General features: G+C 46.9%; 3 protein-coding genes across 3 annotated transcripts; 2 read left to right on the top strand and 1 right to left on the bottom strand.

Annotated features, from left to right (window-relative positions):
- Positions 1-153: 153 nt before the first annotated feature.
- Positions 154-6843, top strand: LOC6554544 (protein abnormal spindle). The gene is made up of 6 exons (XM_001981910.3): positions 154-385; positions 457-633; positions 695-907; positions 987-5859; positions 5921-6222; positions 6276-6843. The coding sequence occupies exons 1-6, from the start codon at positions 371-373 to the stop codon at positions 6549-6551; spliced, it is 5856 nt and encodes a 1951-aa protein (XP_001981946.1). The 5' UTR covers positions 154-370; the 3' UTR covers positions 6552-6843.
- Positions 6826-11508, bottom strand: LOC6554543 (allatostatin-A). Its single transcript, XM_026982477.1, has 3 exons — positions 11278-11508; positions 7692-8158; positions 6826-7635 (listed from the first exon to the last, which is right to left on the bottom strand). Exons 2-3 carry the CDS (start codon positions 8074-8076, stop codon positions 7565-7567), a joined length of 456 nt encoding a protein of 151 aa, XP_026838278.1. The 5' UTR covers positions 8077-8158; positions 11278-11508; the 3' UTR covers positions 6826-7564.
- A 4382-nt stretch (positions 11509-15890) lies between these two features.
- Positions 15891-17544, top strand: LOC6554542. Its single transcript, XM_001981908.3, has one exon. The coding sequence runs from the start codon at positions 16089-16091 to the stop codon at positions 16338-16340; it is 252 nt and encodes an 83-aa protein (XP_001981944.1). The 5' UTR covers positions 15891-16088; the 3' UTR covers positions 16341-17544.

Here is a 17544-nt window from a genome sequence, read left to right as displayed (position 1 = left end):
AAGACATAAAATAATAATCCTCAGTATGGTCTCACCATATTTAATAATTCAAGTATAAAAATCAAGTGACAACAAATTTAATATTTAAATTTGTAATCTATCGAAAACTATTCTGAAGCCCCCTAATATTTCACAATCGATAGCTCCGATAATTCGATAGCCCTTTGCGCCAGCAATCAAACAATCGAGAATCGGCGTCACTTCGTTTCGAATTTCAGTTCGAATTTGGATTTTTGCTAAGACGCTCTAATTTGTTTAATTGTTGTTCGTTAATTGTGTTAATTGTTTAGTTAGTCGCTGTGTTAATGGGCCACTAAGTTAGCCCGTTTTTACTTAGTTCGAATTATTTCTGTTTTGTTCATTCCCTGCGATGAGCGCCTTTGAGGTTAGTTGAGTCCTCTCCTTGGGACTCCGGCAGTAGTTTCCCGAAAATAACTGAATTCCCTGTACTTACAGATCACAGTGACGCCATCGCGGCTAAAGCAAAAGAAGCGCGCCGAAGGACGCGAGCCCGCCGTGGTCGTCATGGCTCCGTTCTCCGCCAAGGCGATTGTACAGTTCGAGGATGTGCCGATAACAAAGACAGCTCGGCGCCAGGTGCGCGTTCTCAATCCCAGCGACGAAGACATCGAGGTTAGTGGGTTATAAACTGCCTGGCAACTAATATTTGATCAATGGAACACCCACTATACAGGTCAAGGTTATGAAGGCCATCCGAGAGGAGCACAACTTAAGCCTGGAGTGGATGGAGCACACGGTGCCTGCAAGAGACGAGGTTTCCATGGAGCTAGTCTGGAGCCCCCAGCTTGAGGTGGCCTGCAAGGAGACGCTGCAGTTGATTGACAACCGCAACTTCCGAAAAGAGGTGATGATCATTCTCAAGTCCAAGAGCAACCAACCGGTCAAGGTCAGTCGAAAAATGCATTTACCACCCCTTTTACTTACTTACCCTCTTTTGCACGTATCTCTTACCTTTCTACCTGAAGAACCCGCGCAAATTTCCTACTGTCGGCAAGACCCTGCAGCTGAAATCGCCGACCGGAGCAGGCAAGAAAAGCGTAATATCCGCTGCTGTGCAGCAAAAGAAGCGCTTGTCTGCAGCAGCAGCGCCTCCCTCCAAGCAGACATGGCGAGTGACTGCTCCTGTGCGTTCTGCTGCCCGTCCACATCCGCCTCCACAGGCTCCTCTTGTTGAGAAGAATGTATATAAGCCCCCACAAGAGGAGCCCGTTTACACATCCCCACAGCCTCGCAGTCTTAAGGAAAATCTAAGCCCTATGACGCCAGGAAACCTACTCGATGTGATTGACAATCTGCGGTTCACACCTCTCACCGAAACACGTGGCAAAGGACAAGCTACGATTTTGCCGGACAATCTGGCCGCCTGGCCCACACCCACACTTAAAGGGAATGTAAAACCATGTGCCAATGATATGCGCCCGCGTCGAATTACTCCAGATGATCTAGAAGATCAGCCTGTCTCAAACAAAACGTTCGATGTAAAGCATTCCGAGACTATCAACATTTCGTTGGACACCTTGGACTGCTCCAGGAACGATGGACAACCGCATACGCCCCTAAATAAGACCACCATCATTGTGCATGGCACGCACACTAGAGCCCTTGCCTGTATTCACGAAGAGGAGGGACCAAGTCCACCTAGGACGCCCACGAAGAGCGCCATACAAGACCTGAAGAGGGATATCAAGTTGGTGGGCTCACCCTTACGAAAATATTCCGAATCCATGAAAGATTTATCACTTCTATCGCCACAATCGAAGTATGCCATTCAAGGCTCAATGCCTAATCTGAATGAAATGAAAATCCGTTCTATTGAACAGAATCGATACTACCAGGAGCAGCAGATCCAGATAAAGGGTAGAGACTTGAATAGCTCCTCTAGTAGTGAGGCTAGCTTGGCGGGCCAGCAGGAGTTTCTGTTCAACCACAGTGAAATCCTAGCTCAGTCCAGTCGTTTTAATCTGCACGAAGTAGGTCGAAAGTCAGTGAAGAGAAGTCCGGTGAAGAATCCTCACAAGCGCCGCTCCCATGAGCTGAGTTTCTCGGATGCACCTAGCAACGAATCACTGTACCGCAATGAAACTATGGCCATTTCTCCGCCTAAAAAGCAACGAGTGGAGGACACTACTCTGACCAGGAGTGCAGCGCCGGCAAATGCATCTGCCCGAAGCAGTAGTGCTCACGCCTGGCCACACGCCCAGCCCAAGAAGTTTAAGCTGGCGCAGACCATGTCACTGATGAAGAAGCCCGCGACGCCACGAAAAGTCAGGGATGCTGTTCAGGCTTCCGTCAAGCTCTACGATTCCGAGCTGTACATGCAGACCTACATCAACCCGGATCCTTTTGCTGCAACTACCACAATGGACCCCTTTTTGGCCTCTACCATGTACTTGGATGAACAGGCTGTCGATCGTCATCAAGATGACTTCAAAAAGTGGTTAAATGCCCTTGTTTCCATACCTGCTGACCTGGACGCAGATTCGAATAGCAAAATAGACGTCGGTAAGCTGTTTAACGAGGTGCGCAACAAGGAGCTCGTGGTGGCTCCCACCAAGGAGCAGCAGTCTATGAACTACCTAACGAAATACCGACTGGAGACACTACGTAAGGCTGCAGTTGAGCTTTTCTTCAGTGAGCAGATGCGCATGCCGTGCTCCAAGGTGGCCGTCTATGTCAACAAGCAAGCGTTGCGCATCCGTAGCGATCGTAATCTTCACCTGGACGTTGTTATGCAACGCACCATTCTTGAGCTGCTACTTTGCTTCAATCCTCTTTGGCTGCGCCTTGGACTGGAGGTGGTCTTCGGCGAGAAGATCCAGATGCAGTCCAACCGAGACATTGTTGGCCTTAGCACCTTTATCCTCAATCGCTTGTTCCGGAATAAGTTTGAGGAGCAGAGGTACAGCAAGGCATACACGCTCACCGAGGAGTACGCGGAGACCATCAAGAAGCACTCGTTGCAGAAAATCCTCTTCTTGCTGCTTTTCCTCGATCAAGCAAAGCAGAAGCGCATCGTCAAACACAATCCCTGTTTGTTTGTTAAAAAGTCGCCACATAAGGAGACCAAGGATATTCTGCTGCGCTTTTCGTCAGAACTGCTGGCCAACATTGGGGATATTACGCGGGAACTGCGCCGCTTGGGTTACGTTCTTCAGCACCGCCAAACTTTTTTGGACGAGTTCGATTATGCCTTCAACAACTTGGCTGTGGACTTAAGAGATGGCGTGAGACTTACCCGCGTCATGGAGGTCATTTTACTGCGCGATGATCTAACCCGCCAGTTGAGAGTGCCAGCCATCTCTCGCCTCCAGCGGATTTTCAATGTAAAGCTAGCTCTGCGAGCTCTTAGCGAGGCCAACTTCCAGCTAGGCGGCGACATATCCGCCCAAGATATCGTGGACGGGCATCGTGAGAAGACGCTTTCCCTGCTCTGGCAAATTATTTACAAATTCCGCTCGCCCAAGTTCCATGCAGCGGCCACGGTGCTTCAGAAATGGTGGCGCCGTCGCTGGCTGCACGTTATCATCCAGCGGCGCATCCGCCACAAGGAGCTTATGCGTCGCCACCGGGCCGCTACTGTCATTCAGGCCGTGTTCCGCGGCCACCAGATGAGAAAGTACGTCAAATTGTTCAGGGCGGAACGCACACAGGCCGCCATAATCATGCAGAAGTTCACGCGTCGGTATTTGGCACAGAAGCAGCTTTATCACAGCTATCACAGCATTGTCACCATCCAGCGCTGGTGGCGGGCCCAACAACTGGGAAGGCAATACCGCCAGCGGTTCCTGGAGCTCCGGCAGGCTGCCATCTTTCTGCAGCGTATCTGGCGGCGACGCCTCTTTGCCAAAAAGCTATTGGCGGCGGCGGAAACAGCCAGACTTCAGCGATCCCAAAAACAACAGGCAGCTGCCAGTTATATTCAAGTGCAATGGCGGAGCCATCAGTTAGGCAAACTTCAGCGACAGAAGTTCCTGCGGCAAAGAGACCTCATCATGTTTGTCCAGCGCAGGATGCGAAGCAAGTGGATTATGCTGAAGCAGCAAAAGGAGTTCCAGCAACTAAAGCGTGCAGCCATAAATGTCCAGCAGCGCTGGCGAGCGAAGCTTTCAATGAGAAAGTGCAACGCTGATTATTTGGCACTTCGTTCCAGCGTTCTTAAAGTTCAGGCTTACCGGAGAGCCACAATCCAGATGAGAATGGATCGCAATCACTACTGCTCTCTCCGGAAAAATGTTATCCGCTTGCAGCAGCGGATGAGGGCCACCATGAAAATGCGCGAACAGAGGCAAAATTATCTGAAGCTGCGTAATGCAACGATACTCGTTCAAAGACGTTACCGCATGCTTCAACAAATGATCCAGGATCGCAATGTATATTTAAGAACCCGCCAATGCATCATCAATGTCCAGAGGCGCTGGAGAGCCACACTGCAGATGCATCGAGAAAGAAAGAACTACCTTCAGCTCCAATCGGCAACCAGGTTAATTCAAATCAAGTACCGTGCAAAGCGCGAAATGGAAAAGCAAAGAACCGAGTTTCTCCAGCTGAAAAAGGTTACCCTGGCAGTCCAGCAACGTCGGCGGGCTTTACTGCAAATGCGAAAGGAACGTCAGGAATACCTGCATCTCCGCGAGGTGACCATAAAGCTCCAACGCAGATTCCATGCTAACAAATCAATGCGCTTCATGCGAGCCAAGTACCGCGGCACCCAGGCTGCCGTTAGCTGTCTGCAGAAGCATTGGCGTAGTCATCTCCTCAGGAAACGGGAGCGAAACAGTTTCCTACAACAGCGCCAAGCAGCTATAACACTGCAGCGACGCTACCGAGCTCGTCTGACTATGATAAAGCAGTTGAAGAGCTATGCCCAACTGAAACAGGCAGCTATTATCATTCAAACCCGATATAGAGCCAAGAAGGCAATGCAAGAGCAGGTAGTCTTATTCAAAAAGCAAAGGGAAGCCATTGTCAAAGTGCAGCAGCGATACCGCGGCAAGCTGGAGATGAGGAAGCAGATTGAAGTCTACCAAAAGCAGCGCCGGGCAGTCATCCGCTTGCAGAAATGGTGGCGCAACATACGGGAAATGCGGCTCTGCAGAGAGGGCTACCGACGGATTCGGCTCAGTTCATTGAGCATTCAACGCAAGTGGCGGGCCACGGTGCAGGCTCGTCGCCAGCGGCAGAACTTCTTAAATACCATCCGCAAGGTGCGACTGATGCAGGCATTTATCAGAGCAACTTTGCTGATGCGGCAGCAGCGCAGGGAATTCGAGATGAAGCGAAGGGCTGCCGTGGTGTTGCAGCGTCGGTTCCGTGCCCGCTGTGCCATGCTAAAGGCGAGACGGGATTACCAATTAATTCTATCCTCTGTGATCCTGGTGCAGCGCAAATTCCGTGCTAATCGCTGCATGAAGCAGGCACGCCACGAATTTGTCCAGCTTCGCAGACTGGCAGTCCATCTGCAACAAAAGTTCCGTGGCAAGCGTCTAATGCTGGAGCAGCGTGATTGTTTCCAACTGCTCCGCCGTTCCATGCCGGACTTCCAGGCACGTGCCCGCGGCTTTATGGCTCGCAAACGATTCCAGGCCCTGATGACACCCGAGATGATGGACCTAATCCGCCAGAAGCGCGCCGCTAAGGTTATACAACGCTACTGGCGTGGCTATCTAACCCGTCGACGCCAAAAGCACCAGGGACTTTTGGCTATCCGAAAGCGAATTGTGCAGCTGCGACAAGATGCAAAGGCTGCAAACTCCGTACGCTGCAAAGTCCAGGAGGCGGTGCGGTTCCTCCGAGGACGCTTTATCGCATCGGATGCGTTAGCAGTCCTAAGTCGTTTGGGTAAGTGATAGATTTGCGTTAGTCCTTAACATAACTAATCCCTGATTTAAAATCTCCGCAGATCGTCTTTCACGCACTGTGCCACATCTGCTGATGTGGTGTTCGGAGTTCATGTCCACGTTTTGCTACGGCATCATGGCTCAGGCCATTCGATCAGAGGTGGATAAGCAGCTTATCGAGCGCTGCAGCCGGATCATCCTAAACTTGGCCCGCTACAACAGCACTACGGTGAACACGTTCCAGGAGGGAGGTTTGGTCACCATTGCCCAGATGTTGTTGCGCTGGTGCGACAAAGACAGTGAGATATTCAACACGTTGTGCACCCTCATTTGGGTATTCTCACACTGCCCCAAGAAGCGAAAGGTAACTAAATAGAGAACAGAATAGGGTTTAAATAATATCTTTATGACCTCCAGATCATTCATGACTACATGACCAACCCAGAGGCCATTTACATGGTGCGGGAGACAAAGAAGCTCGTCGCCCGCAAGGAAAAGATGAAGCAGAACGCCCGCAAGCAGCCGCCGATGTCAACTGGACGGTATCAGAGCCAAAAGATCAACTTCACCCCGTGTACCCTGCCCAGCCTGGAGCCGGACTTTGGAATAATCCGCTACAGTCCCTACACGTTCATCTCGTCTGTTTACGCCTTCGACACAATTCTGTGCAAGCTGCAGATAGACATGTTCTAGGAAAATTCTCCTTTAAATGTTTAATGTTTGAAACAATTCTGTGTTGTGTTTTAAAATAGTCAGATAAATTCTTAGACCATGCTAGTTTTTTTGGAGACAATTATGAATAGTTTAAGATAATCTAAGGTCTTAACAATGTAAAGTACGAGGATAAGTTAAAATGTATATGCTGCAAACGAATATTGTAATTGATTTTTAAAGGAAAACTAAGTGGATTGTTTTTAGAGGAAACCACAAACTGAACTGAAGAATAAAGACTAAAGTCAAATTCCAGTGTATTTGCTTACGCAGACTTGCTGCGCCTATGTTTATTTGGGTAGGTATGCATGTATTCACAAAACAATTACATATTCGTAATTATATAGTTAAATTAGTAATCACTTTGTCAAACACTTAGTTACACCAATATTAGTATGCAGTAGTTTACCCAATCTTCGTGCTCCTCCGCTGACGACCACAACGAATGCCACTCGTGCCGCTCTTTCTGTGAGAGATTGCCCCAAGTATATAAGTTTAAATCCGCGTATATTAATAATGCCCCTTTAAAATGTACATATATGGAGTACTGTAAATTGGATTGAATATGCATATATAATAGATTCGTATAACATTATATGTATTTCTTCCTTGATAATTGCACACGCCAGTTTCATTCTCAATCTGTTTTCCCTTTATTTGCATTGTTTTTTTTTGTGTTTTTTCGCCATTTGTCAAATATTATTTTTAGAGGCTGCCGTTAAACGTATCGATTTGGAGAACTTAACATAAATACCATTTTCTCTAGCGATTTCATATAAATATTTGTGGGACGAGGGCGTGCAAGGGATTCGCTTGGATTCGAAGACATTTAGATTACCTCCTGAATGTGTGACTTAAGTTTGGAGAAGAGTCTGAGAGCTTTTTGCAAGTGCTTTTTAGATAACTTTAGTTAGGTTGAGCTCCTAGCCAAATGGCGCACGGCTGGATTTGGATTAGTGCGCCATGCGGGGAGAGTTGGGCCAGCAGGATTGGACTTAACGTCGGCCCAGGCCAAAGTTGAAGGGCTGCGGACGCGTCGTTCGCTTGTTCTGTCGGCCAGGTCGCACTGCAAGCCCAAGGATTAAAGGGATACGTGTGATCACAGGAGCACAGTTGACTTACCACCAGCACGCTCGGCTGCCAAGTAGTTCGCTGGCGGCACTCTGTAGTCGATCTCGTTGTCCTGCTCGTAGTCGTAGTCGCTGCGTTTGCCCAGTCCGAAGGAGTAGGGACGGGACCTCTTGCCCAGACCGAAGTTATAGACCGGCAGGCGCTTCATTCCCGGTCCGCCGTTCGTGTACATATAGGCCCGTCGTCCCAGACCGAAGGCGTACCGCTCCACCCGCTTGTCGATGTTGTCGCCTCCGTCGGCCATCTCGTCGGCGGCCAGCAGGACATCGGCATCGGTGTCGCCGCTGCGCTGATCCTGGCCAATTACCGGGGAGCTGGCGATGTAGCCGACGCAGCAAACTGCCAGCAGCAGGATGTGGGCGTGAAGGGAGTTCATTCTGATGGTGTAGGCGTGGCACGGGATGGGGCACGTCTGTCTGCTGCTACTGCTGCTGCTGCTGCTGTTGCCGCTGTTGCTGCTGCAAAAAAGTCAGCGAAGACAAAGTGAGCAGGCGACGAATAGAATTTTAAGCACCGCTCCCCAATTCTCTGTGTGTCAAAGCGTTGCATACTTTGCGGCGACAGTTGTCGCCACCGTAAACAAGGATACTGGGGATTAGGGTGGCCCAAAACGGTGTTAAAGTGAATGAAAGGATGGATGGGAAAGCATTGCAAACATTTAGAAAAAAAAAATTTGGAATTACAGTATTAAAAGAAAACGGGAGCTTATAATAAAATGATTTGTAGAATTTAAGATTCATGCATTGGAAAAAACATATCGAACACATCAAATTCTCGTTGCCACACAAATGTAAAGCCACCCTAATGCGTACCCTCAAACGAATATTTATGCAAAATAAAGAAACAAACAATCGACATGGAATTTCGGCCCAACACACAAAATATGTCAACGGCAAACAAATGCCGACGCGTTGACAGCCCGGCAAAATGGCAACAGAAATTTGGCAGTGGCAAACAGAAACAAACAGTCGACGGAACCCAGAATAACGAACGTATAAAAATGGCCTGCAGAACGCCGAAAAATGTGGCCAAAAGTTTGATGCCACCGCCAGCAGTCATGCGGAAGGTCCTTGGTCCTTGATCCTGGGTGCTTGGCCAACTCCAATTGCAGCAGACGCGACGGGTTTTTCTGCTGGCCTTGCAGGTCGGGTCGTAAAAGTTATTATTTGATCCGCGCGATGAGAGAAATAAGTGGCTTAACTCCCGCCGCAGATGCCACAATTAGCCAAGAACAATTACCCAAAAATTCAACCGCCACCAGACCAGTGAACTATCTTGGCCGGGGAGTACTGCTCGCTGGATTCCATTAGCGGAATAGCAGCGTCAGTCAGTGGCAGTCGTCAACGCTTTTGTGGAGATGTCAGTGCCATCAATTTAAAGTGCACGTCGTGAATGAAGGAACCACCAGCAGTAACGTGGTTGCATTTCCGCCGGAAAACTTGACAGCCGGAGCACGTAATGTCTAGCTAAGAACACCCACAGCCTCCAGATACTTGTTGTTTGGCTAGGCAAATTAACTTTCTGACAATTTTCCAGTGGAATAGGGGCTTAAATGCGATGACTCGCTGCCGCACATAATTATGTGCAAACACAGCGGACGAATCAATTAATCGAAGCCTACGACGTGGCTCCAAAATGTTGCGCATACGCACCGTGGCCGGCCATAAATTCGCTGGCTGCATGTGCAACAGGGCAACAAATCATGCAACAGGTTCACCATAGACCGCAAAAGGCCCGTGGGAGCCCCTGACCTCCGGGTTTGATTTACAATGGGGGCAGCTCCATGGATGGCAGCTGTGCATTTTCCGAGCAGGACAATAAAAGCAATGACTATGAGTGCGGCAGTGCGAAAGGCTATGGCCGCGAGATAATAGGCGGAAAATCGTCACATTTGTTAGACTTTATCAACCGCAACACGACGACAACAAAACGAGGAGCATCGGCTCCACGGCGAACCGAACCTATCGTAAATCTGATGAGGGGGCAAAACATGGGGTTTTGTGAAAAGTGTCAACACCTTTCACTATTATTTCCATTCCTGCAATAAAATCTTGTTTGTCGTCCACAGCGAAACGCAACAACGCGCCCTTGGCCGCAAATGAGATTCAGGCATTATCTGTTTATGAATTTATGCCACTTTTGGTCATAACTCTTTTGGTCTGCTGGCCTTTTCTCATATCCGCAGCGGCGATTAGTTTTGACCGCCAAGCGGAATGCAACGGAAATTCAAAGGAGCAGCCACGAAGGACCCCGTCTAATTAAGTTTGAAAGTTGGCAAAGTTTCCTTAGCTGCCGAAGCAGAAGGCCATAACAACACAGCGGCCAAAGGGATATAAGCAAATTTGCAGCTTTGCGCAGAAAGCCAAAGCAATTTTAGCTGATGTAGCAAATTGCGACAGACAGATCCCTCAGGTGAAGCTAAAGCCGAAGCTAAAACTCAAAATGAGCGAAAAATTAGCTGCGTGCAATTGAAACGCTTTTTTAAATTGAAAGCCCTGCCAGGGGCGAGTGGCCATGTTTTCACCTTTACCCTCTAAGCTCTCCTAATTAAGTTACGTTCAGATAATGAAGTGGCTAACTTCTTTGCGCCAATTTATGGCGGTTAGGCAATAAAGAGCCAGCCTCGCCACTTCATGGCTCCCAGATCCCTTCTGCAGCTCCATTGTTTTGTTTTCTTACTTCTTTTTATAATGTGGCTGACCCTTGTCTTCGAGCTCCCTGTTCCTTGTTTTTCTTTAATTCGACATGTGTATCAATTCTGCAAGTAAACATAAACTGACCCTGGAGGGGCGATTCATACCCATCTTCCGTCCGGAGCAGCCCATAGCTTGCCCCAACATCAATCAACAATTGTCCTACGATTTGTTTATTTAATATTCTCGTCCTTGGCTTTTGGGTTTCACATGTGTGATCCCATTTTTTCTCCTATTTTTTGCTCTCGGGCGTGTTGTTATTTATTTAATTACAATTTGATTGAGGCTTGTCTTTTGTCTTCTAGCATTTTTCTTCTGCGACTTCTAACGTTTTGGATGAGAGTTGGTGATGTTGACTTTGTTGCCATATGTCAATTGCTGCCTGAGGCAATTTATATAATCAAATTTGGTTTTGTCTTCTCGCTAAGCGATTGAAAATGAATTGAATTTGAGGCGTTTTCGCCAGATCAAAAACGAATACAAATTGCATTGGGTTTCTTTGCATACTTTTTGGGGCAAATGTGCTGATTGAGTGTAAGGTGGTACACTTTAGAATGTAAATTATGTCCTACATTTATTTGAAATTTAATTTAAAGACTTATTTACAAAAATCTTGAAAGAGTTTAAAAAAGGTGTATTTATTGAACAACATAAATCGAAACACCTGCCAACTGTTCTAATAGGATAAAAAGGGGAATTTTATAATTCAAAGTTTAACGAATGTGCCACTCATGTGCTTCACTTCTTTTGTAAGATTTTAATTTAACGAATGTGCTTCACTTATTTTGTAAGATATAAATTTTAGGGATAAAACGACTAACTTACGACCCCAAGCCTTCTCTTGAATAAACCATAATTACAATAACATTTTAGTCAAAACTTACAGCGAATTCCAAATGCCGCTGGAAAACTCACAGAACGAAAAACGCACAGAAACCGCGAGCAACTAGTAAAGGATCGATTTGGAATTCAGCACTCTGGGATGCCAGGACAGGATACGCGGAGCAACTCGAGTGTTCAGGGGTTCCGCGGACTAATTCGGCTGCTGCTCCTGTGGCACGTTGACAGATCAAATGTCGGTTAAGTTTTGAATCCGCATCCGCTGGCGCTCGGCCTCTTATAAGAGCGTTCTGCGCGCCCTTATCAACGAGCCACCCACACGACAGACGCCAGTGGTGACGACAATGTGTGGTGGGTTCTGTGCGCGATTTCACCACACACGAGGTGTGGTTTGGTGGGTCGTATTGCGGGCTGCTATGCGCCACGGATGTAACAAGTGTCCGCCATGCGGCTTGGCCGGAAAAGCCAAGAAGACACATTCCTCGAGGAGATGGTGAAACCAAAGCCGAGTTTCTGGTTAGGTGAGGAAAAGTGCAGCTAAAGGATGCGACGCTGCACGTCGTATGTATGCTAAGCAACGGTGCGTATGATGAATGCGCTGTTGAGGTTCATTAGGAGGTCACTGTGACCGACACCCACGGCATAACATTCAACTATTTCTCATTTCAATGGAAAATTGCCAGCTGACTGGGTGCGCATTACTCAAATGCAGGACACTCGCCTTCGGCCCTTCTTTGTGGGGTATCCTCAGAGCCAACTGACAACTCGAATGACATGCAACCCCGGCTTTATACTCGATAAACCCCCTGCTTTTGCGGCTGTAACATTTCAAAAGCAAAAAGTCGAGGAATTTTATGCGGAATTCTAGCATATATATTTTTTACAACGCCGCTTTCCGGCCGGAAGGCATAACATTTAACATTTGTCCTGTCTTGATGCCACATTTGTTCTGCTCTCGAGACTCGAGTCCACTTTCTTTGCGGATAACACAAAATTCTGGCTTGGACCGATTCGACGCACTTTGTCGATTTCAATGGCAAGTCCCTTTAGCATAATGACAGGAATAAAAGAGTGAGTAGCAAGAGTTGTTTTAAATCTTAAAATTAAGTTCGTATCTTTATTAACTGACTAGGCATTTTACTCGCCCATACATTGTAGTTCCTATTTTCCCTGCTTTTCAGCTTATTTTGACCATATTTCCAATCAATCTGCTTTCAATGCATTCCGCGCAATTACCCGGACGGAGGGGCAAGAGGAGCTGGTAAATAACCATTACCCAGGGAATTCCCGCTGAGACGGTGCTCAGTTGTAAATAGTTTAATTACGAATAAAAGCAAAAATCGCTGGCTAATTGGAAAATATTGAGTAAATAAGCACCACCCATCCGCCTCCCGAATATGGCTTAAAGTGTCCTGGGTGCACGGGTCGTATACGCAATGCTAGGAGCACAGCAGGGGACTCACCGAAATTGCATTGAGATTTGTGGCGCAATTACAATTTGTCCTAGAAATTGATACGTTTTTATGGCTTTCTGGGAAAAATGGCGGCTAATTGTGCTCATGACGTCAGTCGTCATTAGTGGGGCGTTAAGTTTCTGGAAAGCCATTGGCATCGAGGCGATACCTTGGCCAACGAATGCAGCTGCAGCCGGCGACGTCATGGCAAATGCCTATATTCATACTCACCACAGGCCATCGATCATAAATCAGGCTGATAAGAGGTCCTAATGACATGACTCGTAACACCAAAACATGCCCAAAGCGTGGCCAGTCCAATCTCGATGGCCTGACACCGCCGCGTCAACGCACCGGAACAGGTTAATAAATTTCCCAGCGGTCTAATCAGAGGCCAAGCAGCTCATTTGGGTATTCGGCATCTGGCATCTGGCATCTGGAATCTGCACATATGGCCACAAGGAGGATATGGATGTGGATATGGATATGTGACTCGGTTCGATTCAATTTTGGTCGGCTGTGCCACAAGACAAGTTCAGCTATAAATCATCATCGCGGTAGGCAAAATAAGCAAATAAAACAAAGACACCAAAGACACCAAACTAAACATGCTGTTGGCCGGACCAAAATCAAAAGAAAAATAATAAATAAAAACGAGGCACCCAACCAGTTTAGCCCACACCTACTCCACTCACACTGAGGCACTAACTTCCCACCGAAAAAATGCATAGGCGAAAACATTTTTGTAGTTGTTAGAGCGACGAAAAAAAGTCAAACAAAAAAACATATACATATAACCAAAAAACAACAATAAAAAATGGAAAATCACGATTCTTATGCAGGTTTTCGGAGATTTTTCCCACCAACAAGTTTTCGTTTGGGGTTTTTTCATCTCTTTTAATTGATTCTGCGCATGAGAAAAACGCAGTGCAATGTGCACTTGAGATCCAGATGAACTTATGTGGCGTCAGATATCAGCAACTTGGCCAACAACAATGGCAGCGGCATGTGGAAGCCACTAACTGGCAGCATAAATATGCATTTATAATTAGAAGTTGCCCACAGGGCGATTTTGCTCTGCGGACCGGAGTCGAAAGCTGAGAAGATTTACGGTCAAGACAAGCGGCTGTCTTTTGGCCAGAATCGAATCTGTGTGGGGAGGTGTAAGTGGGTGGCATGCACTGGGCCAAAATAGCATCTGGAGGAAATGCAAATGGGGTGGAAGTAATAGGAAGGCAACATGTTTAAGACATCTCAGTTTTGGAATATAAATGTTTGTTTATTAAATGAACAAATTTAGATTGACATAGATTTCTGGCACAGACCCCTGGTATTGTTTATATCTTATAGATACTATAATAACTATGATTTTGACTTAAGAACATTGCGAAGGTGTCTTTGTGAGTTTGGTCAGTTATTTTTAGATGCTTCTGGTTAGCACTATTATTTTAGCCACAACTGTTAGCACTTGCCTTTCACAAACATACGTGTGTGCATATGGTATCATACATATACATATGCAAGTGCGCCGGGAAGAGGCGTAAAATCGGCAAAGAATGTTGCTCGCTCTTCTGGAGCAGCTTCTACTCTCTCCTGTGCTCTCTTTCGCTCTCGCTGCGGTGACACACTTTCCGACATATTTAAGTAGGTGAGCAAACGATCACCTGCGCTGGTGTGCGTGCGTGTGTGCGAGTGTTTGTTTGTTTGCTGGCACTTCCAGCGCAAACATACGTTCTCCATTCTACGCTTCGCTGCATTGAAATTTCTTTTTCGCTTTCTTTTCGATCGGATAGTGCCCTCTCTCTTTCTCTTTTCTCCTGTCTACCGTTTGTTCTGTACTCTTACTCGTTCGCTCTCTCTCTCTAGCTCTCTCTCTCCGTCTCTCTCTCTCAGTCGCTCTGCTGACGTCAGCTGCGACTGCGGTGCTATATGTTATATGGGTCACCGTGACTTTTTGGTTCTTGGAGAAAACTGGTAGTACGAGTCTGCTGCCTCTTCTTCTGCTGTTCTTCTTCTTCTTTTGGCCGAGGAAAGTGACGATCGATCGAAAGCGAATGCGTTTGCTTTTGCTCGTCTCACCTTTGCGCGTTTTCTTCGCTCTTTCGCCTCCAGTTGGAAATTCTTTTCGGTTCTTTTGGGGTCAGGTTCAGGCTGTTAGAAAGGCATTTCCTCATTGGGCTTCAGTCGAGTGATTAGTCACTCGATTCAATTATGTAAAAGCATGGCCAAAAAAAGCTAAACAAACAAACAAACTACAATATAAAGCCTGCTGCGAAAGGTGAATGAAACTTAATGAATGCCAGCAACAACAATAAACAGGTGAGTCGCTGCATTGCTTAGTGATTTTCACTTGCTGCTGCTGCTGACTTTTGTTGTTGTTCTTGTTGTTGTAGTTATTGTTGTTGCGAGCGTGCCTGTGGAATTCGCAAATTGTTATGAGTAAAGCTACAACAAAAACAAAGCTCCACCGAAAGAGAAATAAGACAAAAATAAAGAAATACATACAAAGACGACGTAAAGATTACACAAGCGCAGCGTCGTCAATTTGGGATCGGGTGAGGGGTGTTGGGTGGTGGATGGAGGTTGGGGAGAGTGAAGGGGCCTTAGAAACAACACAACAACACTCTTCGCTGCAATCAAGAAAGCTCTCCCAAGAGCAGCGACTGCGACTGCGACAGAAGCAGAAACAGCGACTGCACAGAGAGAGCATCGATCAGCTGCAGACGGTCCACTGGGAAAAATATATAGAAAGAGAGAGACCGGAATTATACAATTAATGTTAGTAAATATAGAAGTCGTTATCGGAAGCTCTTATGGAAAAGCATGATTTCCCTAGCTCAGAAATCCTAAAGTCCCTGTGGCGCGCCAAAAAGTATGCTTTAAAAATCGAACAAATTCGAAATTGCTTAAACATTTTACATATATTTCTTGTGATCTCCAAATCTGTTACTTTTTAGTAATATTTAGTAACCCACCAACATATTTTGAATTCTTCTCTTTTTCTCGGTGTAGAGAAATTTATCATTTCACTGCAGCACAGCCGCTGCAACAGCGACGTCGGCAGCAAGCTCTCGCTGTTTCAACAGCTGCTGATCGCAGTGCTCTCTTGTTTTGACAGCCCTCTCTCTGCTCATCGCAGTCGACGTCGACGCTGGCATCGCTGCCGCTGCCTCTGCCGAGCGAGGCCTGGCCACAAAAACAACACCACAGCTTTTCGAAATTAGTTCTAGTGAGTCTGTGAAAGTGTGAGCGACTGCGAGGCGCGATCAATTGGCAAACAACCGCAAGCGGATCAACTGCTCCACACGCCACGCCACGCCACTCCGAAAATCGCCTAATAAATATACATATAAAAGCGGACTAGCCACCAACAACACAAAAACATCCACATCACGTGCAACATGTCGCATCAGTGCAGCTGCGGTCGCGACCTCAACAACAACTACGTCTCGTACACGAACGCCTACGCCAATGCGAATGCATCTCTGGACCGCGAGGCGGCCACCAGCGGCAAGTCCGGCGGTCCGCCACGCGCCCAGCTGACGGCCAAGGTGATGTTCGGCACGGTGGGCGCCATCAAGGAACTGCGCGACAAGGAGCAGCAGCAGCAGCAGCAGCGGCAGGCGGCACGAGCGGGCGAGCGGCGCAACTGAAGGGAGCGCGCGGACGGGGGCTGGGCGGGACGGGGCGGGACGAACGGTCGCTGGAGCGGTCGAGTGCTGTGCTGTGGGTTGTCGGCGGGGGATCTCTGGCTGATCGGAGGAAGGATAACACGGAGATTTGGATAAGACACAAAGAATTCGCGCCACTTCAAGGATCTAAAGAATTCGCGTTCGGTGCGATCATCAAGAATTCGCGTAACTCCCAAGATTCCACTGGGTAATCCAAATAGTTCGATTCGTTTGACCCGAATGGGTGATCCCCGGATCACGTTAGAGGCTTCAAAGTGTTGGCAGGGGACAGGACAATCTGTGTAACGACATTCCTTCTCAACAATAACTATCCAAAAAAAGAAAAAAACAGAAAACAACAAAAAAAGCAAAAAAGAAAAAACGAGTACATCACATATTTATACACACAATTTTTTTAGTCTGCCACACTATCTCTAACTCTCTCCATCTCCTATAAGCTTCAGCAGAACTCTTTGAATCAATGTAAATTGTTTATTGCATATACATATTTATATACATATACACACAACATAGTGCAATACTTTAGCTATACACGAAAACACAAAACACACGCCTAGCTGTAAGTTTGTTTTATTTTGTAAGTGCACACGCATACACTCACTCATCTTACAATGTTGTTTAAATTTGTTTGTTGTTCACGAGCCCCGCGATTTTTGGGCTGCCGCTAGTGAGTAGTCTGGACACTTCCAGGTGCTTCCAAGTGCCTCCAGAGGCCTCCAGGTGCAGCTCAAAACGCAGGGCACGTAGCCCACACACTACACACACCCCACACCATGTAAACCATATAAACATAACTATGCCTATGCGTAATCCTTAATACCAATACCTTTACTATTGTTACCACTCTAATAATCATATTGTATGTGCCGCACGAGGAGAGGAAACTCAAAAGTGTGCCCCCAAATGGGTGGATGGTGTTTGCTCAAGTGATTCGTACTAAAATGGCAGCGAAATGCGATTAATCGCAGTGTAAAGTGCTGTAAATGGCGAATGTTTCGACAAGAGAGACAATTTAGTTTAGAGAGCGGAGCATCTACAATATATTTATTATACCTATGAAATAATATTAAACTGTATGTCTACTTGTACGAGTACATCTATTTATAGAGCTAATCCCAACAAAGGCGAATTCAAATCGAACTTTTAATAAAAACTGAAAATGGAA

This window comes from Drosophila erecta, unplaced genomic scaffold (assembly GCF_003286155.1).
Source record: "Drosophila erecta strain 14021-0224.00,06,07 unplaced genomic scaffold, DereRS2 tig00000000-arrow-pilon, whole genome shotgun sequence".
NCBI classification, from domain to species: Eukaryota; Metazoa; Arthropoda; class Insecta; order Diptera; family Drosophilidae; genus Drosophila; species Drosophila erecta.
Note: the sequence above shows the minus strand (reverse complement) of the source record. Positions and strands in the feature narration are given on the sequence as shown.